This window comes from Monodon monoceros, unplaced genomic scaffold (assembly GCF_005190385.1).
Source record: "Monodon monoceros isolate NGI ecotype Baffin Bay Population unplaced genomic scaffold, NGI_Narwhal_1 Super_Scaffold_22, whole genome shotgun sequence".
NCBI lineage: Eukaryota > Metazoa > Chordata > Mammalia > Artiodactyla > Monodontidae > Monodon > Monodon monoceros.
In genome coordinates this window covers 67,097,213-67,109,789 of record NW_021703779.1, presented here as the reverse complement: position 1 = coordinate 67,109,789, position 12,577 = coordinate 67,097,213, and the positions used below count along the sequence as shown (strand labels likewise).

The window sequence follows — 12,577 nt, the reverse complement described above, 5'->3', positions numbered from 1 at the left end:
GGATAAATTCCTAAAGATGAAATTATTAGCCAAAGGATGTATATATTTTAAGGTTTTTGGCAAATATTGCAGATTGTCCTTAGAATGTTGTTCAGGTTAAAATACCCACTGGCAATGTATAAGAATGTTTTTTCCTCCCCTTCCCAACATTGTATATTATCTTTTAAAAATCTTTATTAATTTGTAGGTGAAAATGATATTTTGTTTTAATTCTTCAGGAAGAATTTTTCAAGTGTAAGAAGCACATATATTATGTCTGAAAGGATGATGTTGATATTGTTCAGGCATGTTTATAACCTGTTATTTTTATATAATTAAAGTAGTTGGTAAAACAAGACTAATTTCTACCTTTTCAGATCTATAGCATGACATTGCGATTATCTGCCTTATTTGAAAGTCATATTAAAAATATCATCTCTGAATATAAGTCAGCAATCCAGAGTCAGAAGAGGAGAAGGCCACGGTACAGAAAACGTCTAAGAAGCAGCAGCAGTTCATTATCTAGTAGCAGAGCTCCTAGGTATATTACATTGACATAACAGTTTAGTTTTCAAAGCATCTTGTATGTATTACCTCACTTCTTAAAGTTTATTGACTACTTTGAGGGAATCCAAGAGATTTTTTTGTTGTTGTTAGAACTCTTATACCTGTGTAAAGGTGGAGCTGGTAACCCAAAGCTTTTTTAAATGGATTTTACTATACCAAAACCTTTTTTTTTTAATTTTAATGATTGAAATTTAACTTTGTCCTATTACCAATTTGAATTATTTCACTTAAATTATATTGCATTTCTTCTTTGCTTAGCTTAAGCATTTTGTATCATACTATCATAATATATTGCTAATAGAAAAATTTGTTCATTATTATATATTTTTACTTATAGTCCAAAAGGGAAACAGAAACAAATGAAGTTACAGCCTAAAAATGACCAGAATACCTCAGTGTCTTATGCCAGGACTAGCTCTCCTTTCTCATCTCCTGGTAAATATGTCTTTTGTTTTTGGTGTTCTGTATTTTAGTTTAACTAAAGAATATAGAAGAGGCAGCATGGTTTATAATGCAAGGAGCAGTGGATTTGGATGTATCAATAGAAAAGTTGCATTTTATCCCCAGTTCTCTGTGGCCCTGGGTAAGACATTAGGTCATAGGACTTAGTTTCTTCATTTTTAAAGTAAGGGTGTTAAGACTAGATGAATTTTAAAGTCACTTAGTTTTAAAATTATGTGACTTTATGATTTTTAACATCTGTAATATCTCAGACCACTCATCTATAATATATTTGCCAACCTAAGAGTTGAAGATTCATAATGTGGGGAGGTGGTTTTCTTGGACAAGTTTTTCTGACAAACTGCTTGAAAGCTTAATGATGTAATAAAACATTTGTTCTCAAAGTATTCATATTTTCTTTAAACAATTTGTAATTTTGATGTTAGAGTGAAATAACTGAGATATAGTTTTAAAAACAGCCTGTTAAATTTTTCTGAAAACACAATTATGTTAACATTACAATCTTTTTAAATGTAAGTTTCAGATGCTGCTGAAGGGCTGTCACTGTATTTACTTGATGATGAACTGGATGGGCCATTTTCTTCATCGAGCTTCAGTGGATATAGCCGAAGTGGAAATAGCCATGACCCAGGGAAAGCCAAATCATTTCGAAATAAAGTTTTGCCGATTAAACAAGGTAAGAAATAAATATGGACAGGGCATTTATTCTTTTTTCCTTTATGATGGCAGACAAATCATTTAAAAGCTGATATATTTAGATAGTAAAAATTAGCATGTTCTTATAGTTAATGAGGATTTCAATATTGTCAGACTTGAGTCAGATAGGATTTCATATGCAGATTTCCAAACATATCTTAGTCTTTTAAAATAAAATTTAAAATGAGTAGGGAGAAAAAACTAAATGAAGAGATCTTTCCCCAAGCACATAAAAACTAGACTGTTTGACACATTTAGGGTTTTTCATATTATTAAACCATATTAATAAGAGAGGAAAAAAATCCAAAATCACCTTTAAATAGGCCTCATTTTTTTTAGGGCTACCCCAATTTTACAAAAGGGTTTGTGTTGAAAAGTGAGCCTTCTTTCAGTCAACATCCACTTCTAAAACCTTCCTTTGGTTTCCCAGTTATGTTACTCAGATATTCTCTTCCTTCGGGGGCCTGCTGTCTCAATAATTCAGGGGTTTTCAGACTGTTCTACCTATTTCTGGGTAATCCAAAGAGGTACTTCAAAAATACTCAGAAGAGCTTTCTCCTTTCAACCAGAACAACTCTGTTTTTTTATTTCATGTGATGAGCTTTCATATAACTTTTATTTGAAGAATAATTTTCACTGCTTAAAAAGAAATCCCTGACCTAATAATTCATTATCAGGTACATCCATTTTGCACTATGTCTGAGGGCATCAGTTATAAATACTGGAAGGTTATTGTTGTTATGCAGACTTTCTTCTTATACTTAGTCCTATGTTATGGACCCTGAGCATGTTCACAGAAAGTTCTAATATGTTCATCTATTTGAAGTTTGTGAAGAATGATTAATATGCTTTTATAAATATCTTTATTGGAATATATATTTCTATTTTATATAAATTTTTAATGAAAGATTAAGTAGCTTATCCATTGTTATTGAAATATCAAATAACTTAAAAATAGATGTTCTAAAGATATATTTTATATCAGTTATGTGAGAAATATTGAAACTTCAGATTACTTTAAAATAATTAGTACCTTTATTTTTCCAATTTATATCTTTACCCTCTCCTCTGATCCTGCTGCACATTGCATACTCATGGCATTTCTCTTTTTGCCCTTTCCTTCACTGTCAAGCTTTTAGAAAGAATAGCTTATACTTCCTACCTCTATTTTCTTTCCATCTAAACATTCCTTTATGCTTTGTAGTCTGGCCTCTGCCCATACCACTCTCCAAAAGCTTTTCTCCCCCGAACCACCAGTAATCTTCAGTGACCAACCAGTGTCCTTTTCTTAGTCCCCATCTCCTTGATCTCTCTATATCATTGCATGCTATTGACTACCCCCTCTAGGAACTCCACTGCCTGGCTTCTATACTCTACTGATCCTATATCTCTGTTTCTCCTATATTTCTATATTTTGTCTTTTCTTTGGCCTTTCATGCCTCCTATTTGCAGTTTCTCACTTTTTTTGTCTTCTACAAATAAAGGAATTTAATAACTACATCCATCATCTTTATGCTGATGACTCCAAATTCATATATCTAGCCCTAATATCTCTTTATTCTACCAGTCTCATTTCCAGTACTTCTTTAAAAAATTTCCCTTGAGTGCTTATCATCCATTTTTATGTTTCAAGCTTGCTTCATTTTTTTGCACTCACTATTTTCGTTAATGGCACCATCATCTTCTGAGTCATCCAACTTAAAATCTTACAGTGTTCTTTGACTCACCTTTTATCCTTCATAAATGTCAGTTGCTAAGTTTTGTGAATTCTACAACTTTTTAGTATCACTCAAATCTCTTGCTACAGTTTGTATTGCTATCCCCATAGTCTCTAGCCTAGTATAGTAGTCAACATGGGCTGTCACAGCAAGACACCACAGATTGGCTTAAACAACAGATATTCATTTTTAGCAGCTATATTGAGATACCATTTGACATATAAAAATTGTATATATTTAAAGCGTACAATTTGATATTTTGATATACATATACACCATGAAATGGTCACGACAATCAAACTAATTAACATATCCATCACCTCTACATAGTTACCGAGTGTGTGTGAATGTGTGTGTGTGTTGAGAAGATTTAAGTTCTATCCTCATAGCAAATTTCAGGTATACAATACAGTATTGTTAACTGTAGTCACCATGCTGTACATTTGATATCCAGAATAACTGAATCTTTGTACCCTTTAACCAACACCTCCCCATTTTTCTTCCCTCCATCCCCTGGCAACCTCCATCCTACTCTCTCCCTCTATGAGTATGACTGTTTTAGATTATAGATATAAGTGATATCATGCAATATTTCTCTTTCTGTATCTTGCATATTTTGCTTAGCATAATGTCCTCCAGCTCTATGCATGTTGTCGTAAATGGCAATATTTCCTTCTTTTATCCATTCATCTGTGGAAAGGCATACAGGTTGTTTCCATGTCTTGACTGTTGTGAATAATGCTACACTGAACGTGGGAATACAGATATCTCTTCAAGGTGCTGATTTCAATTTCTTTGGGTATATATCCAGAAGTGGGTTTGCTGGATCAAACGGTAGTTCTATTTTTAGTTTTTTTTAGGGAACCTCCGTACTGATTTCCATAATGGCTGTACTAATTTACTTTTTCGCCAACAGTGTACAAGGGTTCCCTTTTCTCCACATCCTCGCCAACACTAGTTATCTTTTATCATTTTGATATTAGCAACCCTAACAGGTGTGAGGTGATATCTGATTGTGTTTTTGATTTACATTTCCCTGATGGTTAGAGATGTTGAGCACCTTTTCATATACCTACAACAGACATTTATTTTCTCACAGTTCTGGAGGCTCAAAATCCAAGATCAAGGTGCCAGCAGGGTTGGTGTCTGGTAAGGGCTTTCTTCCTGGCTTGCTCATGGCTACCTTCTCCCTGTGTCCTCGTGTGAGTTTTTTCTTTGCATACACAGACAGGGAGAACAAGTGAACACTGGTGTGTCTTTCTCTTATAAGGACACAGGCAAGTCCTGGTGCACTAGGGCACGCCTACCCTTATGATTTCATTTAATTTTAATTAATTCCTTAAAGGCTCTACATACAGTCATATTGGGGGTTAGGGCTTCAGCATATGTATTTGGTGGGGTGGAGTGGGCACACAAAATTCAGTCCATAACACCTAGACTATTAGACTAATCTTGTAATTGTGGTTACCATACAACCCTACTCTTTGCTCTCTCCAATTTTTCCAGTCCACTCTCCTGTTTTCCTCCTACCTCGCTTATCTTTGCCAATTGTTCTTTATCTTTAAATGTTGGAATATACCAAGTCTCAGTCCTCAGCCACCTTCTCTCTCTTTACTTGCTCTCTCAGTGAGCTTTCTTATTTCTCTTTACACTAAATGTTATCTCTTTACTGAAAATTTCCAAAATTATATCTCCAAATCTATCCAAGTCTCCCCTGAGTTCTGGACTGGTATATCCACTTGCTTTTTTTCTTTTTCTTTTTCAAATGTCTTGACTTGGATTTCTAGTAGTATTTCTATCTGGAATCTTGATTTTTTCTTTCCACCAGATTGCCCAAACCTATTCTCCTTCATTGTTCTCTAACCTAGCAATATATCTCTACCATTCACCAAGTTACTCAGGCATAAAACCTAGGAGTTGATCTTCATTTTGTGCTTAACACTTGACATCCAATCCATCAGCAATTTCTGTCAGTTTGAACTATGAAGCTTAGTTCTGGTAGCTCCCCCAGAAGGAAATATTCTAAATCTAATCACTTATCATCACCTCTATTGATACATCTCTCATCATCTCTTACCTAGACCATTGCAATGTACTCCCAACTGATCTCTGTTTTCAGTCTTTCCCCTCCTATATTCCATTCTCTATACAGCAACCATAGCACTCTTAAAAATGTAAATCAGATCCTGTCATTCTCTAGCTTTAAAACTCTCCACTGGCAGTCATCTCCTACTACTTCTTATTTTTCTCTTCTACTCTAATTATACGGGGTTCTTGTTTCCTTCAGTGGAATGTTCTTTCCCCAGATCTCACTTCATTCAGTTCTTTTCTCAAATACTGCCTCAGCAGAAAAGTCTTCCCTATCTAATATACCCCCCATACATATATTCACACTCTTTTTTTTTACCCACTTTTCTTTTTCTTTATAACCCATATTAGTACTTGAAGTTATATTATCTATTTGTTTACTTCATTGTCTATCAGGGTTTCCACACTAAAATATAAATTCAAAGATCAAGGACTTTGTCTCATCATTGCCATATTCCAAAGTCCATACAATGCCTGGCAGATAGTAGGTAATCAATAATATTTGTTGAATGAATGAATAAAATTATTCTGATACATGTTCCCAGATTATTCCTCCTAGAGTTCAAGCCCTTAAAATTTCTACCTAGCTACCTCACCACCCATCATCCCTCTACACTCCCCCCATCCCCTGCAAAAAGCAATCAGATAAAAATTAAAACCTTAGTATCTTTCATTTCAAACAGGTTTAAATTCATACTCCAGCACTCTCCATGATTTTACCCCATCTATCTTTGGGCACCAAATGTATTTTGATAGACTTTTAATTTTACTTTTGAACCTAAATAACCATCTTATCAATGTCAAAGCTTAACTTTAAAAATTATTCATCTTGATTTAGATCACTCCCTTGATGGACCCCTTACAAATGGTGATGGCAGAGAGCCCCGGGCAGGAATCAAGAGAAAACTACTTAGTGCATCAGAAGAAGATGAGAGCATGGGAAGAGAAGAGAAAGAGAAAAAAGAAACAAATGAGAAATCACATTTATCTTCCTCAGAGAGTGGAGAGTTAGGATCCAGTTTAAGTTCTGAAAGTACCTGTGGTTCTGATTCTGACTCTGAATCAACTTCCAGAACAGATCAAGATTACGTAGATGGAGACCATGACTATAGCAAATTCATACAAACTAGGCCTAAAAGAAAACTCAGAAAGCAATATGCCAATGGAAAAAGAAACTGGAAGACGAGAGGCACGGGAGGAAGAGGCAGATGGGGCAGATGGGGTAGATGGAGTAGAGGAGGCAGAGGGAGAGGAGGCAGGGGACGAGGCAGTCGAGGAAGAGGTGGAGGTGGCACAAGAGGGAGAGGGAGAGGGAGAGGAGGAAGAGGTGCCTCTAGAGGAGCCACCAGAGCCAAACGTGCACGTATTGCAGATGATGAATTTGATACTATGTTTTCAGGACGTTTCAGTAGACTGCCTCGAATTAAAACAAGAAACCAAGGCAGGAGGACTGTTTTATATAATGATGATTCTGATAATGACAATTTTGTGTCCACTGAAGATCCTCTAAATCTTGGTACATCCAGATCAGGCAGAGTCCGTAAAATGACAGAAAAAGCCAGGGTTAGCCATCTCATGGGATGGAATTATTAACAGTTAATAAATTTAGAATAATTTTAAAAATTTAATGGCCTTCTACTGCAGGGAATTTACCAGGAAATCTACAAAGCAAGTTGTGTGGGGACTTCTGCTTCCTTTCACATTGGTGCTTTTCCATTATGCCAGTATACATTTGTTTCAAGACTTTTGATCTCCACACTTCATTTGTTCAAACAAGCCTTACTCATTAGGCCTTAAATTTAAAAAAAATCTACACACACACACACACACACACACACACACACACCACAGACACACTACAGATTTACTACATGAAGGGAGCATTCAGCTTCTTAAGAGTAGCATGACATTTTTATCTCAATGGAATATCCCTCTTTTGCTTTTGTATCACAGAAGTATAGCACCTTCTTACAGAGTTTTATATAGTTTGTTTTTGCCATTTTGATTCCTGTACCAGTAATAATAACTTTTGCACAATACACCAATCCTAAAGGCAGCTATTAAATGTTTACAGTTTCTATATTGTAAGAACGATCTGGATTATTTTACTCTTCCCAGGCCAAACTTTCATGAATTGTACTGAACTGAAGTATATATTTATACTACAGTTTTTTTGGGGGGTGGGGGATTCTTAATATGCTTTTCATTGATTTGCTTAATTCATGTTAAAGGTGAGAAAGGGTTGGTGCCTTGTAAATATGTAGCAAATCTTTGTGGTGTGTCCTGATGTGTGCATTAACTTTATTAAAAATGGAATACTTGAGGTATCAATCTAGACAAGGTGCCAAATGCAAAAGTTTCTTGCATCCATTTTCTTTTTCCTATTATATTTTATTGCATTAATAGAACTTGTGTAGCTTAAAAAATAACTTAAACATTTGAAAAATCCTCATCCACAAATAATAACTTAATAGTAGCTCAGCTACCTCTATTAACTATAACTACTGGAAACATTAAGAAAAATAGATGCTGTTATTCATTACTAAGGAGAAATAGAACAAGCTTGGTAGGAATGAATACTCATAAGTTATAAGCTGAGAGGTTAATAATTGTATTGGCTCTCAAATTAATAGTTGTAATTAACAAACTTTCTTTAGTATGCTCTACCTTATTAGGCTTTTCTTAGAACATATTTGTATAAGTAGACTTGATCTACTATTTATATATCTCTGCTACCACTTACTATTTAACAGCTGTGAGTGACTAGTTTTGAATTTTAAAATGTAACACAGCACCTAGTTTGAGTTGGAATGTTTTGGCTAGCTAATATTTTGAATCAACTTTAATAGGGTTCTGCTCATACCATTCCAAAGGGTTCTTCTGTGATAATCTTTCAGAATAGAACCTGGTTGTACTGCACATTGACATTTTGAGTCATTATTTTATAGATTAAAAAACTTTAAACCGTATGGTCTTGTTTACAGCAGTAGAGTGCACATGGTTCCGTAAGTGAGCTTGAGTTCCAAGATCAATTTTACTCCTCAAATTTGAGAGATTGCAAATTCGCTAATTCATTAGATTCTTAGATTTTTTTGAGGTGAGAAGGATAATATTGATCTCTGTTTTTGTAGCAACCGATTTGTTGCGCATAGATCAGACTTGTGGGATAAAAGAAACGTTTTAATGTATGCTTAGTAATCCCAGGATATTTCCTAAGCTAATGTATTTGTCTCATGCTTTCAATCATTTCATGCATCTGAAAATCCTTAAGTGCAGAGGAAGGAGTACACACAAAACTTTGCTTTTTTGGTTGGGCTGGGTGGGGGTTATTCTCGGACTAACATCTTTAAGCAATTTTCACTTGCAGTAGAAATGATGTTCAGGCTGTAAGAAAGTATCGTGAATTAGTATTGTGAATTATTAATGGAACTAACTTCTGTTACTGGACAGTAGATCAAGCTGATTTTTTTTGTTGTTGTAATCTACTTTTCACTAAACCAAAATTACTTCTGGTTGTAACTCAGCTGCCACTTTTAACCATAATATAGATTCAAAAACATTCATGTTTAAAACTCTACATTTGATTTTTGCTAAAATGTACTATTTTAGTTATTCATATCTTATACATTTAGACTAAATTTGTGCCTGTGTTTTCCTGGAATCAATAACACTTTGGCCTACCCTATTCAAAGTAACATAGTTACTTAAATTCATGGATATACTCAAATGTGTATCATGTGTATCATTTTAGTGTGAAAAAAATTTTTTGACATTCTTCTATGAAGAGCCGACCTCTTGAAATATAGAAGAATTTCCATTTGTGTGATTTAGCTATCTCAAGCTTTATTTATAATTTATTTTGAAAAATAAAAATGGCACATTTATTTCCCAAACGTCAAGATTTTCTAGGTTTAGATAATTAGAATAATAAGGCTGAAGACATTTTTAAGCATATTTTATATGTAGTGAGATACTGTGAAAATACTAGTGAACAGCATTTTGCTGTGATATTGATTTCAGTTATTAGGATTTAAAGTTAGTCACCAGGGTATGTTAGATGAGCATAGTTATCATTTATTACAAAACAAACAGATTGTTTTCTGTTTGCATGCAAATTATTTTAATAAGTGTGAAAATAAAAGTTTGGAAGACAGTATTTTTACTTTTATATCTGGACTCCCCCCCCATTTATACTTTGCTTTTTTTTGTAATACCACCTCCTGTGAATGTGTTGTAATTTATATCGCATTGATATTTTATCACTTTAATTTTTTAGAGGCCCTTAAAACCTAAATAAGATCTGGGTTTAGCCATAGCAAAGAAAGTAGGAAATGAGCTAAGAATTCTGAAGAAAAGTCTAAATCTTAAATGAATTGCTAAGAAAAAAACAGTTACATTTAGGCCCATGAGACCATATACATGTACAAGCCTATTCCTATGCTAGATATTAACAGTCAAAGAATTGTAATATTTCTCATGAATGCTAATAATGTTTTAATTTCCAGCTTTAAGATCCTAGCATGTGTATCTGTTTATGAAAACAGAATTGTGTGTTTCTTCTATGGCTTGCTGCGTGTATCTCTTCCAGCAATAGGATGCTCTCCAAAACATTCACTAGCCTATTAATGTAATGACTAGATATGTTTGTGTGTGTGCACGTGGGCGCTTGCGCCTGCGCACACACACACACATGCATAGGTCTATATGTAGATTTTTTTCCCCAACTTGACACGCTTTATCTCAGACATTAAAAAAAAGTTTATATGGAAGACAGCTGTTTTCACTGTCTACCAATTTATTGCCTCTGTTGTAAAGCACTTAGCCTGTATATATACTGCTTGATCATCCATATCATTATGCCTTCTAGATAAACAATCTAGGTTTTGTCGTGTACATGTGTCCTATTTTTTTAAATCTAATTTGCCCTTCTTTCATGTGTTTCTTTGTCTGTTTCCCTTCCCAGAGATCAGGCTTGTGCTGGAATTCTACTATACAGCACTTTGTTTACCCAGAGGCTAAGAAACTGAGTAAAATTAATAAATCTTATTCTGCACAACTGTGTGCTCAGATACCTAACTCAGCCTTCCAGTACTTTGAAGTAAATTTGAGTCATTTATCTTTGTTGTTGTTTTTCTTGTAATCCTAGGTTGTCATCAGACAATAACAGAATGATTAAAAGAGAAAGATGTGAATGCTACTTCTAGCTTTTTGATAAAAACATTTTTGAGCATTTTTCAAAATTTGTATGTTGTGGTAGTGATAAAATTAAACACCTTATTACTTGCTCATATATCTCGGGAATTATTTTATGCACATTTACCAACTGGTACTTATCTTTAAAGTTAGAATTTTCTTTTTTTTAAGCTGGAATTTTCACATCCACAAAAAGACTTACATCCTGTATAATTTTCAGTATACTTTGATATCCAGCCTTTTAAAAACTTACCAACATTTCAAGTTCTGAAATAAATAGTTTATTTCTGGGGGAAGGAATGGAACTTTCAACATTTAAAGTTCATTGTTTTAAATGTTAACTCCATCCCCAACATCTTTGTGTTACATGAGGGTTTATGAAAGTTATATTGAAAATAGAATATTCTAACATGGTTTTTAAGGCTTGTTTTAAAAAATAGTGTGAAAATATTTTCATGCTTTTTTGCTTTTCACCTCTCAGTAAAGTTTCTTTACCAAGTTTAATTTACCAAATTTAACAAGTTTTGATTAAATTCTAATTATGAGGTTAAATTATTTTCATGGTGCTATATTTTGTATAATATGGATTGCGCTCAAATTTTTTGACATTTATTTCTTATATAGTCTTATCCTTGATTATTTCCTTTTCCATTATTTCTCTCCTGCTTGCTTTTATCCTCATTTCTCTTTCTGCAATGAAGAGTGCACCTAATTTAGCAAACTTCAACAAGACTGGCAATTTATGATTCATTGATGGAAGAAGTACAGTAGAAAGGCCCTGCAGTTTAGAGTTAAGGTGTGTTTGTTTATTTATATGTATGCCCATTTGTTATTCTTATACCTATCTTAATTAAATTTAGAATATGAGACTTTGACATAAAAGCATTGTAAGTATTTTCTAAAAAATAAAACTATTGATACGTATTAAAATCGCCATTGGTAATTGACTTTTAAAATCACATACAAAAATATTTAGAAACACAGTTGGGAAATGTGTTTTTACATATACCACCAGATACACATTAGGCAGTACTACAAATGTTAATTCTTTAAACAATACTGTGGTGATGGCAATCAATAATTTATTTCTTTGTCCTGTAACTTATCATCCTTGTCTTTTGTAATCCCTTACAAAGTATTAGCAAAACTGTACTTTATGTTTGTTCTTAGTATCCATAAATTTTAAGGTAGAAAATCATTCAGTTAATAGTTGATGTGATATTGTATATGGACAAAATGTCCATTAAACTAAAATTCAGTAAAGAAAGGTAAACTAAACTGGCTTGGTTTATAAAAGATGTTTTGTTTGGCAGTTATTAGTCATTATAAGCAATTATCTTCAAAGAAAAAAAACTGAACTAGTTTGTTGCCATTCTTTATGGGATGTTTACAATAAAATTCCAAGTTGTTTGGAATCAATTGCACTCTTGCTGCTTTGTGCCTCAACTCAGGTACTGGAGATAAATTAACAAATAGAAATATGGAGTTACCTTTCCATTATCCAGCTTCAGAGACTGTAACATGTAACTCTTAGGCCTTTCTTGTCTTTTGTCATATAATATTCTATTATTGTTATTATTTTAATTAGAGAAACTAGGGCTCTTCTTCCTATCAAAGAAAATTAAGGTGTTTGTTTTTTTTTCCTTAGTTGTTGCAGATATTCTTTGGGTTACTTTTAGGTAAAAATATGTTAGCATTTTAAATGTGGGCTGCTTGGTGCATTAAAAAACAGCCTGCAAAGCTTTATTCAACATTTTGTTTTGTAGAGAGAGCTCTTTGAAATGAATAAATTTCTAATGTGTTTATAGCTTATAAGTTTTAACAGCTGAGCTATGAATCTCTGGCATTCTTATTTATAGTAAAATTGCCCACAG

The 12,577-nt window shown here is 33.6% G+C and overlaps 1 protein-coding gene across 5 annotated transcripts in view; it reads left to right on the top strand.

Annotated features, from left to right (window-relative positions):
- Positions 1-11,071, top strand: part of BRWD3 (bromodomain and WD repeat domain containing 3) — a 127,673-nt gene extending 116,602 nt beyond the window's left edge. For 4 of the 5 annotated variants that reach the window (XM_029240647.1, XM_029240650.1, XM_029240649.1 and 1 more), the window contains 4 exons: positions 357-520; positions 884-981; positions 1,526-1,684; positions 6,349-11,071. In XM_029240647.1, coding sequence (XP_029096480.1) covers positions 357-520; positions 884-981; positions 1,526-1,684; positions 6,349-7,103 — 1,176 coding nt within the window. In that variant the 3' untranslated portion in view covers positions 7,104-11,071. The remainder of the gene's footprint in view (positions 1-356; positions 521-883; positions 982-1,525; positions 1,685-6,348) is intronic. The other variant, XM_029240648.1, reaches the window with a different exon arrangement.
- The last annotated feature ends 1,506 nt before the right edge of the window (positions 11,072-12,577 follow it).